At 36.5% G+C, this 19854-nt stretch overlaps 1 protein-coding gene across 12 annotated transcripts in view; it reads left to right on the top strand.

The window, feature by feature from the left end:
* LOC126970614 (uncharacterized protein ZK1073.1) overlaps positions 1-19854 on the top strand; it is a 255934-nt gene that overhangs the window by 10663 nt on the left and 225417 nt on the right. The window contains exon 1 of one of the 12 annotated variants that reach the window (XM_050816724.1): positions 19281-19370. The exons of the other annotated variants lie outside the window; for them this stretch is intronic. Within the exon in view, the coding sequence (XP_050672681.1) occupies positions 19341-19370 (30 nt within the window). The 5' untranslated portion in view covers positions 19281-19340. Of the gene's footprint in view, positions 1-19280; positions 19371-19854 lie in introns of those variants that run through there. 12 annotated transcript variants of the gene reach the window in all.

The following is a 19854-nucleotide window of genomic DNA, read 5'->3' as shown; positions in this document are numbered from 1 at the left end:
AACTTGTGTGGACACGCTAGCCCCCTCTCATATTGAACATTCATCTAGAGGGGGAGGGAGGGGGGGGGGGGGGGCAGCGGCGGAATCTGCCGAAAACCTAAAGCGGAGGAAATATGCATCACTCGGTGATGGATACATATTTGTTCCCTTTGGGGTGGAGACGATGGGTCCTTGGGGTTCATCGGCACAAAAACTCGAAAAGAGCTATCCAGGTGTCTAACCGATTTAACTGGTGACCCAAGATCTGGTACGTACCTCTGTCAAAGGATAAGTTTGGCCATACAAAGAGGTAACGTTGCCAGCTTCATGGGCACCTTACCTGCCGATAGAGATCTTAATGATATTTTCTATTTACAATTAATTAATTTTGTTAGATTATTTAAGTTTTATTTTATTATTAGTTATATAAATAGCGTTATTAATTATTAAGTCATATGTAAATCATTTTAAATATTTTATAGATAATAAGGTATATGTTGTATGTGTCTTAATTCTTACAGCACTCTTTGTTCTTAATACCATAATATGTGATACAAATGTTAAAGATTGTTCCGTTCCGACTTAACCTACATTCTGTTACAAATATAGCTTTCATATTTGCTTCTTTAAGCGTCACCAGCCATTGTCAGCCATACATCTAATGCACAAGTCAAACTGTTCCCGATTACTGACTTGTCGATAAACTGTTTAGTCTACAACTTGTCTGTACTAAATGCATCGCAAACCACAGAATAGATAAAATCTTTTACGGCCAGTGGCGGATTTACCAGCAGGCTGAGTAGGCTGGAGCCTAGAGCGGCAAATTTAGTTCATAGATTTTTAATTCGATTTACAAATTTAAAATAAAAATATACACACACAAAATACGATTTTCGAAAATTGGAGAGAAATTAAAATATTTCACAGAAATCGAAATATAGTCCTATAAACAATGCTAAATAATAAATATCTCTACATAAACAATTGCTAAACGCTTTATTAATAAAAATAACAATTTCTCGTTATAACCGATATGAGTCTATCTATGACAACGAGAAATGTGTTAACCCTGAAATAATATCGAATCGCTACCATAGTTCTCAATGATACTAACCATACGGGAAAAGTTGATGTAACGAGGATGATGGAGCACAAATCATAAAGTTGGAAATTTATTGATAGAAAATTGATATGATTTTGTGGACTAAGATATCATAATTTTGAGGCGGCAAAAATTGAATAGCCTGCGGGCGGCTAATCTGTAAATCCGCCACTGCTTTTACCTATTATGTGTTGCAAACCTAGCGGTTTTAGCTGACTGGATTGGTTTGAATTTGGACTACCTACACATAACATGAAATATCTTGACTTGGTTTTTTTACAAGTTTTCTTTTGATGGCTTGTGGGTAGCAGCTTTGCTCAGGATGCCGGCTAGATTATGGGTACCACAACGGTGCCTATTTCTGCCGTGAAGCAGTAATGTGTAAGCATCACTGTGTTTCGGTCTGAAGGGCGTCGTAGCTAGTGAAATTACAGGGCAAATGAGATTTAACGTCTTACGTCTCAAGGTGACAAGCGCAGTTGTAGTGCCGCTCAGAATTTTTAGGTCTTTCAAGAATCCTGAGCGGCGTTTGCTATGGACAGAGCGTATCAATTACCATCAGATGAACGTCCGGCTCGTGTTGTCCCTTATTTTCATTACTAAAAACTAAAATGTAGTGTTTCATTTTGAAATACCGTAATTGTTTTTTAAATAATGGCCCGTGCGGAATCTTTCAGTATGGCCCACATAATTACTGTTTGCTGTTTAAGGCGACACTAAATGCCAGCGACCTTGAGCGATATGAGTTCACGGCTGCCGGCCCGCCATCTATGTAACAAAGCCAATATTTTAAAAATTCTTGCGTGGAAAACAGTTTATATGCTTACAATCCTCGTTATTCACTACTATTCTGAATAAATTAACCTACACAAAAAAGTACAAGCTATAAGAATAACTTTTCTGAGAGAAGTACCAAAAAAATGCGTCACGCCGTGCCAAAAAACTTGTTTAACTTCAAAGAAAAGTGGTAGTTCAAAAAGGCTCGGCAGTGATAACTATCACCAACAGCAAGCATTAGCAACCTACAAATAAGACTTAAGGATATGTGTAACAGGATTAAGTGGTGTTTATAGCTCCAAATGCTGTACTTTCACCACAAAACTTGTCTAAAAACACCATGTTTGCGTGTTTTCTGCTTACTCTTCGCCTTAAATGAACGATGTCGCAGCTAATAGTTGCTTCCATTTAACCGTACATTGTACAACTTTCATAATAGCCACCTTCAAAATAAACAAAGCGTCAAAGCAGACTTAAAACAAGCTAAACGGAAGACAATGCCGCTATAAATCTTTTATACTGTTTTTACAGTTGTTTCAGATACTTTCTTGATTCGAGCTGTCAAAGAAATCGAATTAATGAAACCTCGTGACGTCATTGCGGTTATGGCGTAAACATATTTCAAATTGAAATACATGTTACAGCGGTACTAATACTCACAGATTATTTGTGGCTTTTAATCCATTTCAGGGTTCTGAACAATTGAACAATAATGAGTCGTCAAGCACTAGTCAAATTATTTATAGATTGACCATAGCTTTATTGCAGTTTTGTTGATAGACTCTTTCGTAAGCCATTTTATTATCTATGACACTGTTTGCTATCATTTAAGAATAATCCTTACAGGTATATTACGTATAGAGGCGCACTTGGTTCAATGACGTATTCAGGTACTGAGCGATAAAGAGAACATTCAATATCTATAACAAGAGATACGATAACTGTAGTGTAGTTCTTTGTTAACAGTATTAGTTTGAAACAAATTATTGGTACCTACATAGTCATAAGTGTGTTACTCACTGCTTCGATTTGTAATTAGTTATTTATGCAACTGTTGTGTAATAAGGCCTAAGGTGTATTAAAACCCTAATGTGATTGTTTCATGTAGTTACATTTTTATGTTAAATTATATAGCTTACCCTAAACTAAACTAGGTGGCACTGTACATATACTGTAAAACCCGCTATGACTGTTTTATGTTATTACAGTAGTATGGTACTACTATCACTAAAATTTAATTCAGCCATGCGACGAACAGTTCGGTTTCCGTGCCGAACACACCACCACTTTACAAGTGACGAGGGTACTGCACCATCTCGCTACCGCCTACAACAAGCGAGAGCAGTCCGTTGCAGTATTCCTCGATATGGAGAAGGCATTCGATCGCGTCTGGCACGCCGGCCTCGTGTACAAGCTGTCCACGTCTACTACTCCCCGCCGAGTAGTTAAGACTGTGGCCACCTTTTTGGAAGACAGACGTTTTCAAGTGGCGGTTGAAGACGCTCTGTCCACGGAGCGCCCCATCCGAGCTGGTGTGCCCCAGGGAAGCTGCCTGTCGCCCGGCGACGGCGCCATTTTAGCGCTGTATGCCGACGACGCGGCGTTCATTACCACCTCGCTGAATGCCCCGCATGCAGCGCTGAAGATGCAGCGAGCACTGGACGCGATTCCCACCTGGCTGAAGGACTGGAGACTCAAGGTCAATGTGGCGAAGACTCAGGCGATTTCCATCGGGCGGGCGCGCCTATTGCCGCCCCCGGTGTCACTCATGGGCGAGACCGTCGTATGGTCCCCGAAGGCCAAATACCTCGGCGTGACCATCGACAGGACACTCTCGATGCGGCCCCATGTTAAGAACGTGGTTGCTCAGACGCGCGCTGCACGGAACGTTCTCCGCCCCGTGCTGGCGTCCCACCTGCCTCTCCGTACGAAGCTGTGCGTATACAAGGCGTACGTTCGCACGCGACTCACCTACGCTGCCCCCGCCTGGTTTGCGCTGACAAGCGAGACGGGTCGCAAGTCGCTGCGAGTGCAGCAGTCGCTGACGCTCCGCACCATCTCCGGAGCACCACGCTTCGTACGAAATCAGGTCATCTCCAGAGACCTGCGCATGGAGAGCCTGGACGACTTCGTTCGTCGCCTGAGCACCTCTATGTTCGCGCGCGCTGATGGAGCGCGATCCCAGCATTTGCGTGGCATCGCGCCATACCATCGACGACCGCCGGACAGAAGAGGACTACCACGTGACCTAGTCTCCTAGGACACGACTGCTTCCTCGCCGCTGGCTAATGGGCGCTCACCGGTACACTACCGGCGGGCTCGACCTCGCTGAGCGGCGGGCGCAAGCTAACCACGGACCTACAAACCGGCTGCAGTCCGCAGATCGCTCGCGACACTACGCGGGCTTGATCGCACTGTAGCAAGATACCACCGGACATGACACCACGGACCAACCGGTCCCACCCAGTGCCCCGTCTGTAGTTGCAGGCGGCGTTTATACTACTGAAAGGGGCCATCGCCCCGAACAGTTACCCCGAGGCCCGTAAGGACCTACGCGGAAGACCCACCAGAGTAAAATTTAGTCTATCAACCTATCAAGTCGTTTGATTTTTCCCCCGTTCGGGACCAGGCGCGCGATTCTAGGGCAACGTTGGAAAACGTAATTTCCAGTGATAATAGTATCTAATGAGTGTTTTAATACCTTTATCAACAGTTGCATACTAGACTTTATCTACACCCATAATATGAATCCTCTATAAAAGATTCTGAAACAGATAGCTTACTGCTAACATTAAAAACGCCAGTCCTAGTAACCATAATATCATCCAAAGGAGTGTTATTATGAAAACGGATAATATAATGTTGTACTGAATTTCATTACAACACTCGTTTGGATGATGTAATGGTTATTAGGACATTGGGTGTTTTATGTTGGCAATGAGCTGTTTTAGAATCTTTAATAGAGGATTTAAAGCATGGGTGTAGGTAATAGTTATTTATGCAACTGTTGTGTAATAAGGGGTATTAAAACACGAATGTGGATTTATCTCACGAGGCGAAGCCGAGTGTGATAATAGTATCACATGAGTGTTTTAATACCTAATTATCAACAGTTGCATACAAGACTTTATCTACACCCAGCATATGAATCCTCTACAAGATTCTGGAACAGTTAGCTTACTGCTAACATTAAAACACCAGTCCTAGTAGTAACCTAATATCATTTGTTACTGATTATATACAAATAAAATAAGTATTAATGAAACAATTATTTATTTTAGTAGTAATTTACATTTTGTATAGTGCAATAATTAAAATTCACTCGAATATAATGTTCTTTTGCAGCGTTTAAAATGAATCGCTCATTTTTTGTAAGTAAAACAATAAAATATTGAAGAAAAATGGCGGGGATTCGAATAACCTACTTTTTTTTTACGGCGCGCGACGTTCTGGGAGTGTGGAGCGCGCGTAAACGAAAATGTTCTTTTTTTGAAATTCATACAGATACCACGCATCGAGCAATAAGAATGTGGCTGTATGTTGAAACTCTTTGCGCATGAAGGGAAAAAAAAAACATAGGAGTGTTGTTATGAAATTCAGTACAACATTACAACACTCTTTTCGGTGATGTAATGGTTATTAGAACATTGGCTGTTTTAATGTTGGCAATAAGCTAACTGTTTCAGAATCTTTAATAGAGGATTTAAAGCATGGGTGTAGATAAAAATTATTTATGCAATTATAATGTTGTGACTGACACGTAACAGTATAAACTAGACAAAGGGAAAGCCCCGATATGAAGAAATTATTTCAATTTAAGAGAAGTTTTTTAAAATAAAATGAAACTGTTTGAATCTAGCACACTGTTTTTGTTTTACACAACATCTACAGGTGTTATAAAAACAAAAATAAAAGTGCTCAGAACTCGAAATAAAATAGACGGAGCGAGAGAAATTAAAAGTCATAATAATAAATTATATCATACTTACAAGCTATAGCATACATACATACAAGCTTTTGAAATTTCCTTCGAAAATACAAAATATGATACATACCTACAGAAAAATATGTAACAGAAAAAAATATTAAGAATTGAAGATTTTAACACTCCAAAGTAAATCATTACCAACCAATAAAACAGTTCTTTCCGTTGAGTTCGAGTTAAGAAATTTGGCAAAAGCCGAGCTCCCATATCGACAAGGACAAAAACAACAGAAAATTATTAATCTTTAATAATATCCTTTAGATAATCAAGTCTTGAAGCTGGTTTGAAATTTAACAGTTATTAGCGGTTAATATCAATTTGTATTTATATTTGCGCTTGGAGTAAAACGTTATGAATGTAGTTTATAGCTCTTCTAATATATAAATAAACTCTACTTTTTTACGCTGTCTCAAGACACTGGAGGAATTACAAGAGCATCCTAAACATATCCAGAAAGATGGTGAGGTTGGTCTAGCATGGTTGACACACGAATTAAAGCTTAACATATATATATAAATGCAGAGTCGAAGCTGGATTAATACAACAATGAATAAACAATTTGTTATGTTTTTTAAGTGATAACCCTCACTTTTAGGATTAATTACACAAATAAAACTATATTTTTTTTATGTATGATGGGGTACTTAAACTTAATGAAGTTCCCGGGTTCAACAACAAAGAATAATTTTAATATGGACCCAACTGTGGCATTCGCTCGTATTCATAACATAAAGTCGGCGATTGACCGTAAGGTGCGTAACGTAGAGGCGTGTAACGGGAGAACCTCCGTTATACGCCTCTCAGGCAATGTCGAAACGGCTAATAGAATAATAAATAACAAGATAATTAAACAGTTTTAGGATTAAATATACAAATTTATTATGTACCAAAATTCATGGACGATGCGGGACTCGTACAACGACGGTTGGCTCAGTTGGTAAGAGTACTCCAACGGAATCTGAGAGGCGCCCGTTCGAGTTCCACATAGTCCATGAATTTTGGTACAAATTAAATTTAACACAATTAAACATAAACTTTAACGCAGTCTAAACTGTTATGTGCCGGCTATATTATGGGTACCACAACGGCGACCTATTTCTGCCGTGAAGCAGTAATGTGTAAACATTATTGTGTTGCGGTCTGAAGGGCGCCGTAGCTCGTGAAATTACTGGGCAAATGAGACTTAATATCTTATGTCTTAAGTTGACGAGCGCAATTTTAGTGCCGCTCAGAAAATTGCGTTTTTCAAGAAATCTGAGCGGCTCTGCATTGTAATGGGCAGGGCGTATCAGTAACCATCAACTTAAACGTCCTGCTCGTCTCGTTCCTTATTTTCATAAAAATAAATAAATAAAATAAATACATTTAACTTTTATAGTCTTACAAATTTGTTGTGCTCTATCTACGGTATTACGCAGCTCTGTGGTTACGTCGTGTTATTTACATCGGGACAGTGAGTGTTGCCAAATACCGTGCTCGTTAGACGCGCGACAAACTAACATATTATTATTGTATTTATCGGTCATTGTTCTATTATCGTTTTAATTCGTGTCGGACATTTATTTGGCTGGGAAAAGAAATACAATGAATTTTGGTTGTCCTTGATTTACTATTTTCTGCGTTTTTTTTAATAAACAGTTTTGATGTGATAACTTGTTAACGTATTGAACGGATGTTGACGGAGCCGCACGTTCAGCTATGTAACACCCGTTGGGACGATGTTGCCTCGAGTCGAGTGGACATCAAAGGGATACCTGAGAGGAATCCATTCTCTCCCATTATTTCATAAGATCAATTATAATTATTATATGCCGCCGCTTTACGGCCGTTCCCAATATTCAGTATTTATCCAGTTGTGGCCTACTTCAGATAAAAACTAACTATCGTTGACTTTTCTGTCCCAATAAACTTATCAGCGGTAACTCACCTTATCCGTACACGCTGTCTGTCAATGGGAGGACGTATAGCTTACCAGCGATAGAAGTCTGTATGGAAATTGCAATTCACTCGTCCCAATATAAGGCGATAAGAATGACTTATCGGGTATATTGGGACAGCTTCAGATTATTGACAGCTAATTACTGACAGTAGAAGGTAGTAATTATCTCTATGTGTAGATAGTATATTGGGAACGATCGTTAATAAATTGATGTGCAATCTTCTTTACGCGGAACCGATTTTAAGTTTTCGAAGATCCGAGTCATAACCATGCTATCGTTAACAATAATATCCGGACGAGCGAGCCTTGCTTGGATTTTTAAGAATGTACAAAACTTGAACAAAAAAAAACTATTAGGACATCTGGATTCAAACCCGGGTCTTCCGCTTTCCGGATCACCCAATGTCCCATCTGAGCTAAACGAACTATGAGCTACGAAATTTACCTTTGTATTCTAATATGTGACAGTTTCTCATTAAAACACGGATAAAACTACATTTTTTAAAATTGAAAACTCTCCCACGAAACTACCTGTATACTAAATTTCATTAAAATCGTTGGAGCAGTTTCCGAGATTCAGAGTATATATAAATATATCTCGGAGATTTGTTTGGATTTAAAATCGGGCGGCACGGTGTTAGTTTTCTCCATGTTGTTTTAAGTCGATCAGTGCGCACAAACAGTGCGGGCGCTAGCTTGAAGACGAATGCGACCTCTCAATGAGCGCTCTACTGATGGACAATAATAACTAGCTTCAATCACGTCACCGACAGTGACGTACACAGTGACAGCTTCAAACACACTTTGAAAGATCGTACGCCATAAGTTCATCCCAATAGACAGAGTAGAATATAACCATACAGGCCATATTACTTTTAAATTCTAATTCTCCGACATATATTTATATATATATACAACGTGAACCAGAAAGGGTATAACATCCCTTCAATGGTACGTTATTTGGGTCATATGCAATAGTATGGTGATGTTTAAGTTTTAATAATAATAATAAAAAAAAAACTTCCCTACGAAATAAAAATAAAAATAATATTTTTCAATTTCTTTTCTTAGACAACCCTAAATTTAAGGAGACTGCCAGTTTTAGGTGGGGCCTTTGTTTATAAACATAATGAGGTCACCTACCTATGGACTTAAACATAAAGTTTCACATCTGTATTCCTGAAGGGTTAGAGGTGTATTTTTTCCACCCACGTTTCATTATGTTTAATTCCCAAGTTATAGGGGCCGAGCATCTACATTTCTGAACTATGGGCTGCTAGTGAGAAATTTCCTACGAAAAACTCAGTAACTGCCCCATTCCATACCCAGGCCGGGTACAAAACCCGGTCCGGGAATGGAGTACATATTATTAATACGAGGATGGTCAAAGATATCCATATTTGACAAAAAAAATCCGTGAAGAACAATTTCTTAATAGGAGTCTATTAGAATTATCTTTATTGATTAAAACATTTTTGAATTAAAATGTCAGGTCTCATTTGCCCAGTAATAAGAACAGCTACAGTGCCATTCAGACCAAACCATAATAATGCTTACACATTTTTGCTTCACGGCAGAAAAAGGTGCCGTTGTGGTACCCATAATCTACAATTACAAATTTGGAATTATTTTCAATGTAACTTGAAGAAAACTTCAAATAATTCTACATTGAAGTGCTTACGTAATAACTTATCAAAAATGTGAACTCATTTAATTTCGAACCTTGAATTAAAAATGGTACAGTGTGTAGGGTGCCTTTAGAATAGACATTTACACACACACAGAGCAGTAAATATCGTGTTTCAAAGCACAATTCAAAGAGTATTAACGCAGACAGGCCGATCTTTTCAACCTAACATATTTAAATAAACACAAAATGTAAAAACACAGTTACAATTACACTAGTTTTTATCTTTTAAACGTGTTTTATTTAAATTTGTAACACTCGCGGAAATCAGAGTAAATACTAACATAACAATGTTTCATAATTAGATTAGAATTAAAAAAAATCTTTATTGGGTAATACATAACTACAGTAAATACAAATTTAGAAGTATTTTCAATGTCAGCTAAAGCAAATGCACATACAAAATAACTTTGTCTTCATGGCAAAATGAGAACACAAATTGCTTTAAAGCTGCAATGAATCGTAGGCATTTTACTATTATCTGATATTATGACACATCTACGTTTTTCATCTGTTTAAGGTCAAAGAGAGTTCAAAAAAACAGCTGATTAGGGTTGAGGGAATCATAGTTTTTGCAAAAACTTAGCACTTTAAATATTGTATTAAAATATAATGCTAATTCATTTCGGACTTCACATAGTCATTAGAGATGACCTAAGGAATGTCTGGTTCAAAGCATAGTATACCCATTTAGTTTCACCTTGTATATATATACAAGAATTGCTTGTTGAAAGATATAAGATATATATATTATATATTATATTACCATCAGTAGCAATGATTATGGATGCGTTACGCTTCACATACCAAAAGGAATAAATAACTCATTTAAGGCTGGGGACCGAGCCAACGGCCTTGAGGAATAGAGTAAAGCGATTTAATTCAGAATTAGAAGCATTTTTATTTATTACAAACATAATACAATTTTTTTTTACAAAAATAACAAAACTTTGTCATGCTAAATTGTATTGATATATTCAATTAATAATTTTGGTACAATTTTTATATAGATTGAATGATTAGCATGGCTCCGACTGTAAAAGTTAGGGGTGGTTTGGGGATTTTTTTCGCACCATCTATGAAAAATAGAAATGTTAAGAAAAAATCAATTCTCTTCACATATTCTGTAGATATTTTTCGTAAAAATATAAGGTTTATATAAACCGTCAAGAAATGGTTTCAATTATGCGCTATTTTGGCGATTTTTTGGGATAGAGGCCTTAGAATACCTGACTCATTTAAGTGCAGTTTTTTTTATAAAAATAGTAAAAAGTTAGATAATATTGTCTAGTAGTCAGTCAGTCTGTCTGTCAAGACGCTTTATCTCGGGAACGCGTGTAGGTATCGAGTTGAAATTAAAACCATACACTCAAGTAAAATTCTTAGTTAACTTTAAAAAGCTAAGCAGATTTAAGCCGCTTAAACGTATATTTTGACACTCTCAAGGGAATCGAAATTTATGGGGCATCTTTGATCTACAACTATAAAATTAGGTATGTATTACCGTCTTATGCAACAAATATAAGTAAAAGCCTGAAAAATATACATTTGTAAACTAAAAATAATATAAAATAGGATCTTTATGCAAACAGCCGCGGCGGTCCAAATTTAGCAATTCAAAAGTTTACCGTGTCATGTCGTAGTTACCTCGATACCCGATACACGTAAGGGCTAATGCCACAATTTAAAACAGTTTTTTAGTTACTTTTATGTTATAGTTTTTGATATAAATAACGAAAAATGAAAAGAAAACCTTTTCCCTTTTTTATAGGTATGGGTAGGTACGGAACACTCGGTGGGCGACTCCGACTCGCTAGGTACTTACCGTATCTAGCCTTGTATCGAATATTTCATGAAGGCGAATATAGAGAAATTGTATAAATATGAGCTATCGGTATATCGGCTATCTTCATAGCGCTGTATGACTTGAATTCTGTATCTAAATTCTACCATAGCGCTGTTTGATTTCTGTCGCTAAATTCTACCATAGCGCTGTTTGAATTCTGTATCTAAATTCTACCATAGCGCTGTTTGAATTCTGTATCTAAATTCTACCATAGCGCTGTTTGATTACTGTCGCTAAATTCTACCATAGTGCTTTTTGAATTCTGTATCTAAATTCTACCATAGCGCTGTTTGAATTCTGTATCTAAATTCTACCATAGCGCTGTTTGATTTCTGTCGCTAAATTCTACCATAGCGCTGTTTGAATTCTGCCGCTATATTCTACCACAGTGCTGTTTTAATTCTGTCGCTAAATTCTAGCATAGCGCTGTTTGAATTCTGTCGCTAAATTCTACTATGGTAGAGACAGAACTATAGTTCTGTTGTTGCCAGAGCAGTGTAGTAAAGGTAAAATAATTGTATATTTAGAGTTTGTCCGCAGAGAATTACCGAGTCCCATGGTTAGCTCTAGTTGTGGTAATTTTTCTTATTACCTATACTCATGGAAGTCAAAGTTACATAGAAACTGTTAAACTGAAGCGTCAGACCCTTTTACATATATAAAAGGTAGTTGAACGGTAGACATGCCTACAGAACACAGAATTGGGTATGACTAACTATGGAAACTTGATGGAAAATTTTGAAAAATTATTAGATACAATATAATATTGTTTGTCCGCATTTGACATCAAAGATACGCCTACGGCCGCGCCACGTGACTCCCTCCGACGATCACATTAATATAAAACGTTGCTATTCTTAGCACCGCACGCCTAAAGATGGTCTTACATGGAGCCAATGTTTCATTATCAACTCGCACGTCAATAATAATTCAAATTCATATTATATTTATTGGGATAATGTTCAAATATAATTAATATAAAAAATTCAGTCTCGTGCCAGAATTTGAGGAGTCGACATCTCCGGAGGATGCTCCGTGTAGAGGCGCGACACGTGTCCAATTGATCGAAGACATTTAGACTAACCAGACTTTAAACGCGTAGTAGGCATAACTAGATTATATTTGTTCCTGTTTACAGTATGATTATCACACTTTCAGGAGAATTCGCTGATGTGCCTATATAAAATAAATAAATATAAAACTCTTGCGTTACTATAGAGTATAGAGGCATAGCGCATGGACCAGCCATTACCAACCGCGACAATATTTTTGGGAAGGAAACGAGCCATACGAAACGACGTAATGACAAAGTCTGCAGCAAGAACTCAACCAAATAACAATCATAAATGTGTATTATTAAGCAATGCTCACTACCTCAACAATACCTCTACTTAAAATTAAAGTTGACTACTTTATTCAAAGTGTATGTTTATTATTAAAAGAATTGAAAGTTCAAGACCTTTAGAGCAATCCAATTAAATAATCCTTTAATTTGTAATAAGTTTTCGTTTGATATAACTTGATCTAATATAAGAAATTTATTCCATCATGTTTTCAGGGAGCTTATTATAAAATCCAATGCAATTACTGATAAATGATCCGTCGAGATTTTTTTTCCTAGAATTTTTGTTTATAGTATTAATATTATGTATTTCGTATAATCATCAATAATTATATTATGCGTGATTTCCACATTAGTATCTAAAAATGCATCATACCAATTTTTCTGCCTGAAGTGAAAAGGAATCGAACCACACCTTACCAAATCGGCAGTACGCCACTAGATTTTTCAAATACACCAAAAACGAAAGTACCGTACGGCACCCTACTCCCTCACCAAATTCTTTGTGTTTGTAAGATGGTTTATTTTACCTGTTCTTATAGCTTGTTTCAATAGCTTTCATATACATTCACTCAAATCATTCTAAATATTAGCAATCTATTGCTACACATAAAATAATACGCATTGTCATAATGCTGCGTGAGTGCCAAAATCGCGCCGATTTGAGGCATATCGCGCGAATAGAGTTTTCCAGAATACAAAGATCAGGAAAGAAGTTGGAGACAACACACGATAAGTTTCACCTTAGAATCCTTTCACTATTATAAAATCGTTGAAAGTGAACATAATATGTAGTACTTACCAAGCACACTAAACTCATGATTTATAATCGTTGTCTTACCAGTGGGAGGCTCCTTTGCGCAGGATGCCGGCTAGATTATGGGTACCACAATGGTGCCTATTTCTACCGTGAAGCAGTAATGTGTAAGCACTACGTTACTGTGTTTCGGTCTGAAGGGCGCCGTGGCTAGTGAAATTACTGGACAAATGATACGTATCATCTTAAGTCTCAAGGTGACGAGCGTAGATGTAGTGCCGCTCAGAATTTTTAGGTTTTTCAATAATTCTGAGCGCCACTGCATTGTAATGGACAGGGCGTTTCAATTCCCATCAACTGAAAGTCCTGCTCGTCTCGTCCTTTATTTTCATAAAAAAAAAATTTCATTGTAGACGTTGGTTACCCTACAGTTAGTTATGTAGATGGAGTATTTATAAATCCTCCATTTAAAATATGAATAAACTATTGTTTAGAATACTATTATGTGAACATGTAAGCCGTTTACAACCGGACAACAATAATCTCGTCCAATTGAAGTTATTTTTAGCCCATAATCTGCGTCTCATTTTCAAATACTCGTGTTCTGTCATGTCTCATTGTCCCGTATAACTTTCTTTTTTATATGACAGTAAGGGACGAGACGAGCAGGACGTTCAGCTAATGACAATTGAGACGCCCTGTCCATAACAATGCAACGCCGCTCAGGATTCTTGAAAAACCCAAAAATTCTGAGCGGCACTACAATTGCGCTCGTCTCCTTGAGACATAAGATGTTAAGTCTCAGTTATGGCAGTCTCAGTCTTAGTGAAATTACTTATATTTATATATTGATAATAATTAAATTTATTTAAGAGTTAATTCAATTGCACGTTACCACAGCATTCATAATTACTTAAATACGTTATATCACAGTTTTAAAAGTATTATAAATGAAAAAGTAAAATCTACAAATATTTTTATAATATTCGATAGAAAATTAAAAAATAAGGGTTGCCCTCCGGGAGTGCCGGCATAAATTATCTTACCGGAATATTTTTTTTATCATCTAAAGAATCACATTGTGGACTTTCTCTATTAATATATAAGCGTTCAATTCACTGTAGTTTAATTATCTTAATATATTTTTTTTGTGCAATTGTTGAAACTGAACTCCTCCTAAACAGCTGGACCGATTTTAATGAAACTTTCTGTGTGTCTTCACGTGCATTCGATAATGGTTTAGATTCACAATTGAATTACCTCCTAAACGGCTGGACCGATTTTGATGATTTTTATTTGTGTGTTCCAGTGAATTTGAGATTAGTTTTGATCCTCAATTCCGTTAATATCATATAATTCTCCTGCTCATGTGTATGTTAGTGACCTACTTCTAACGGCTGGACCGATTTTTCAAATTTAAGACGTGTGTACAGGACAACGTCTGTCGGGTCCACTAGTAGTTTATAAAAAACTACTTAGGATACGAGTGGACATCGATTACACTCGTTTCAATATTGTTGATAAACTTCACATTTATGGAAATAAGGGACGAGACGAGCAGCACGTTCAGCTGTTGGTAATTAATACGCCTTGCCCATTACAATGCAGTGCCGCTCAGGATTATTGAAAAAACACAAAAATTCTGAGCGGCACTACAACTACACTCCTTGAGACATAAGTTGTCAAGTCTCATTTGCTGACAGTTATCTAATAATGATGGAATCTGTATGAATTTAAGATTTTATTTTGTCACTTGGACTCCTTAACTCTATTCAAATTTTCAATTTAAAATACCATCCACTTCAACGGTAGTGACACCTTCTAAGGCCTTCAGGGAATACCAAGGCTTTGGCATATGAGAGCGAGTGCTGCATTTACGTGTTTGGTGTACACTTTTATAAAATAATAAATTTTATTGTGGAAAATTAGACTATGAAGAATGCTTCTGGACAATCCAAACTATGTATATAAGTATTTAGTATTGTTAGATACGTCACCATGGCCTAGTCATTACAGTGATGCTGCAAATGTAGTATTAACTTAGTTCGCAGGTATACGGGCTTACAAATTAACTTGGTATAAAGTTATAACTGATGATAAACAAAGAATATGCAAAATGTTTACAATATCGTTGACAACACTGTCAATACAATGATAATTCTGAAGTTTTCCTAATGACAAGCTGCCTTGCAAATAAACGCGGGAAACGTTATATTTCCGAATAAGACATTCGTAAGTAAAATGTCTATTTGTAAACATTTTACATGTTCTTGGTTTATGCTTAGTTATAACTTTGTGCCAATTTAATTTGTTAGGCCGATTGTCTTTAAAGGTGTATATAGATGTATGTAGGACCTGCATTGTAAATTCTCAAGAACATTTATATTGGAGAGAAGTCCTCGGACTGAAGGCCGCAACAATTAAACACGACCCAATTAACTTACAATTGAACGAGAACACACTACTTGAAACATCCGGAAACAACTATCATTCCGCCATAATATTGAGATGTTTCTGTTTTCGAAATAGTTTTTATTTCATGTGTACGTGAATTGTCGGGACATCTCATGATGACATACATGAAATACAAAATATAATATTTCGGTCATGTTGTTTTGGAAATGAGCTGGAACATAGAGTCTACAAAGATTAATATTATACTTTATATAAATCTATTATTTATATGGTAGAGACATCTTAATTATATTTATACCATAGAGTTTGTACGATTTGTAGTTTTCAATTTGTTGCTGGCTCCTTAAAGAAAAATAGGCCGTTTTTATATCAGCAACAAAATCTTCAGAGCATTTCTTGTTCAGCAAATCGAGCTCAACCTGTTTTAGAGAAATCGCTGATGACTATATAAATCGGCTGATCTTAATTTCCTCTTTTGTTGCTGTTGTTTTAGGTATTTTCTTATATTATTTGAGTAACAAATAAAATCGGTCAATTGAGGTGCAAATGAAGTTCAAGATAGCATGAACTCAATTTGGTATTTTATTTAATATAGCAGTTTTAAGTATTACTTATTGTACTCCCCTTGAGTAACAATTTGCTAAAAATTTTGGCTTCCGGTTGACTAGATAGTCACCGATTTACTATATTTCTATGCAAATAAAATTTGAAAAACAAAATTTTATGAAGAATGCGGGACTCGAACCCACGACCTCCGCCGCGGCGTTCCGTGCCGGTGACCAACTGAGCTTACCGTTCGAGTGACGTATCGTCATAAAATCTTGTATGCTTTGTTCAACTCTCAGGTTGTGGCTTCATCTACAGGATCTACTTTACAGTTGATAACCTGCTCAACCCCAATATTTGCATATTAGGAAATTGACTTGAGATGTCGCTCTTGTAAATCTAAACAATTTGCTATTTTTTTAAAGTGATAACCCTCAATTCTAGGATTAATACACGAATAAAATTTGAAAAATAAAATTTTATTAACGTTGTTTCAAAGTGTTTCTATGCTAGCTTTAAATCGAACTAGCGCTAGTAGCAATTATTTGCAAACGACACACGCAACAAAATCGCCGTCTTAGGAATTAATTAGCATCAAATAAGCTACAATTTTTGCTATTTTTCAAACTGAAATCTGCTACTGCTATCTTGATAGAGCTAGTGTTTCTGGCGCACGTTCTTCTCATGTCTGAAGTATATTTTCGAATTTTTTGCTTTTCAGTTCAGTTCAGTGATTTTAAAATACTATTTTAAATAAATTATTTAAGTGAGAGTTTATATCTCCTAAAACGCATAGTATGATACAATAAAGAAAGGAAATCCATTCTAAAAAGGCATAAAAAGCAATTATTGTCTCAAAATTTATTCTCCTTGAATATTTTTTAACATCAATTAATTTACCTACTACCAACTTGGGAAACAAAGACCGCGCTGAGAGAGACGAACGCTAATAAATATGCTTGTCAAATTATCTTCTGAACCAATTCATCTACCGACAAAAATATTCTTTTAAAACTTAGTAGGTACAAAAAAGCTTTTGTCAAATATGGATTTAGAATAGCGGATACAGAGAGAAACAAAGGAACATCAGTCTATATTTTTATATATTCTGAAAATGGCAAAAGACACCCTTTCTCATTTAAATTCTGGATCGTTATGTGGCCTTAGACTAGCAGAATGTCACTCGTTTATACGTTTCTTCACAGTCAATAAATTATATCGAAGACTTGGGACTTGAGGATATTTACTAAATATAAAGGCGCTTTCATACCGAAGTATTGCTAAAGTATCGCTGATTTATATCAATACCCAAAGAGTGTAAAGAAAAGATGATACGGCTTCAACTTTTTTTTTAAATTGACTACTATTTATTGAAGTGTGAACATAAAAAAATCATAATTTTATAATTACGATTGGAAACTAGTTATCAATTTTTTTTTAATTTTTGTGACCGTTTTATACACTTTATACAATGAATTTGTTCAACGTAGTTTTCTTTTCGAATGTTTATATAGTGTTCCCGTTCGTTAACTACAAGTAAATTGGTTTGTTGGACAATGAATACATAAAGAATAATTTGTTTAAGCATTTCTCTAAAGCTTTGGTTCTTTCATTGTTTAACTTGATTCTCTATTGGCTTCGTCTTTTGCACTCTCTTGGTCTTTGACTTTGACTGACTTAGTCTTTACTTTAGCATATATTTAATACTTCCTACAAAAAGAAAAGAGAACTGATTATGCTGCTTATTTACGTGAGATATAATGAGCTGATGGTAAGCGATAGCCACAGCTTTAGCTTTGTTGCGAGTTCTTTAAGATGAGTATGACATTTGAGAGAATGGATTGCACTGCTAGATATTTAACAGTACAAAGTTGTGCCAGAAAGTACTTGGTAACACTCCCTGTAAAATTCAATTTCATGCGGCGATCTTTTCTACGTCAGAAGATGTCTTATATGTTGTTTTTTTTACTTCTCAGATCTAATGCATAGTTTTTCGAATGGGTGGTAGTTTTTGACGTTCAAATCAAGGGGTCAAGTTCAAGTGGTTTTAAATCCTACTTCAAATAAACATATTTGAATTTGATGCACAATGAATTGAGGTTTCTACGCAACGCATCGGAATCGAATCGTTCTCATGTTACTAAATATCTGACATTTCGAACAGCTTGTGAGTGAGTGCGATGCATTCTACTTGGTCAAAAGATGGAGCTCTTACTGGCTCACCAGAATAAAGTTGATCCATGTGAGAACAAAACTGCACTATACCAAACACTAGAATGAGGGGTGGGCCAATGCCCTTCACCAAGTAGTATTGTCTCGCTTTTTTCATTACAACTAGTTTCTTCGACCAGTGAGGCTCCTTTGTAAAGGATGCCGGCTAGATTATGGTTAACACAACGGCGCCTATTTCTGTCTTGAAGCAGTAATGTATAAACAACACTGTGTTTCAGTCTGAAGGGCGCCGTAGCTATTGAAATTAAATACTGGACAAATGAGACATCTTATGTCTCAAGGTGAAGAATTTTGGGGATTTCACGAATCCTGAGCGGCACTGTATTGTAATGGGCAGGGCGTATTAATTACCATCATACTGAAGAACATGGCAAGTGTGTAGCAAGTAACATAGCATCTGCAGTACTACTATAGTTAAAAAAAAAAATAGATTTGGAAATAGAAGTCTGTTTGAGTTGATAGCATCCTAGAGTATCTTGTTGGAGGGTTGTTAAAGTTGGCGTTAGGAGACTGGCTCCGGTTCTTAACATAAGCCAACGCATAAAATCCTTAGGGCCGCTTGGTTAAACTTATTTCATAAAGCAGAAAAACGCATGCTGCAACTGTGTGGAAAGGCCTTTAATCATAAAACGTGCATACCAATAAGTATAGAAGTATATTTCCAGGCCCATTGCAAGTCTCTTATTCCTGTGGATCACTCGTGTGCCGAATATATCTTAATATTTGTTTTGCGATGACGGAGATTGAGGAAAGGTGCGAGCAGGTAAGCTTTTGTCTGTATGTTGGCGAAAATAATATGGATCCAATAGTATTTTCTTTGATTTACGCGAGTGTTACACATTTGAATAAAACACTTTTTAAGGGATTAAAACGTGTGTAATTGTTACAGTGTTTTTATATTCGATTTTGCGTAAAATCTGCATTTTTATTATTATTTTACCTAACCGGAAGATTCGTGTCGTAGGATGGAAGTGGGATGTTATGGCACTGATTTTTAACTGCTTTTCTTGTAGATTTTAATGTAATTATTTAGGGCTCTCAAGTAACCAAAATTTATGAACGTTGCGGGAGTCGAACCGGCCACCTCTCGGTTTCCGTCCGAGCGCTCTTACCAACTGAGCCAACCGATCGAGTGACGCACGGATCGTAAATCTTGGTATGTCTTATTCAACTCTCAGTTTGTGGCTCCATCTATATAATTGTATGATTAATCGCAGATCAGTTTAAAATAACAAATTGTTTACATT

Source organism: Leptidea sinapis, chromosome 1 (genome assembly GCF_905404315.1).
Source record: "Leptidea sinapis chromosome 1, ilLepSina1.1, whole genome shotgun sequence".
NCBI lineage: Eukaryota > Metazoa > Arthropoda > Insecta > Lepidoptera > Pieridae > Leptidea > Leptidea sinapis.
The sequence above is the reverse complement of the archived record's forward strand: the minus strand, read 5'-3'. Positions and strand labels throughout refer to the sequence as shown.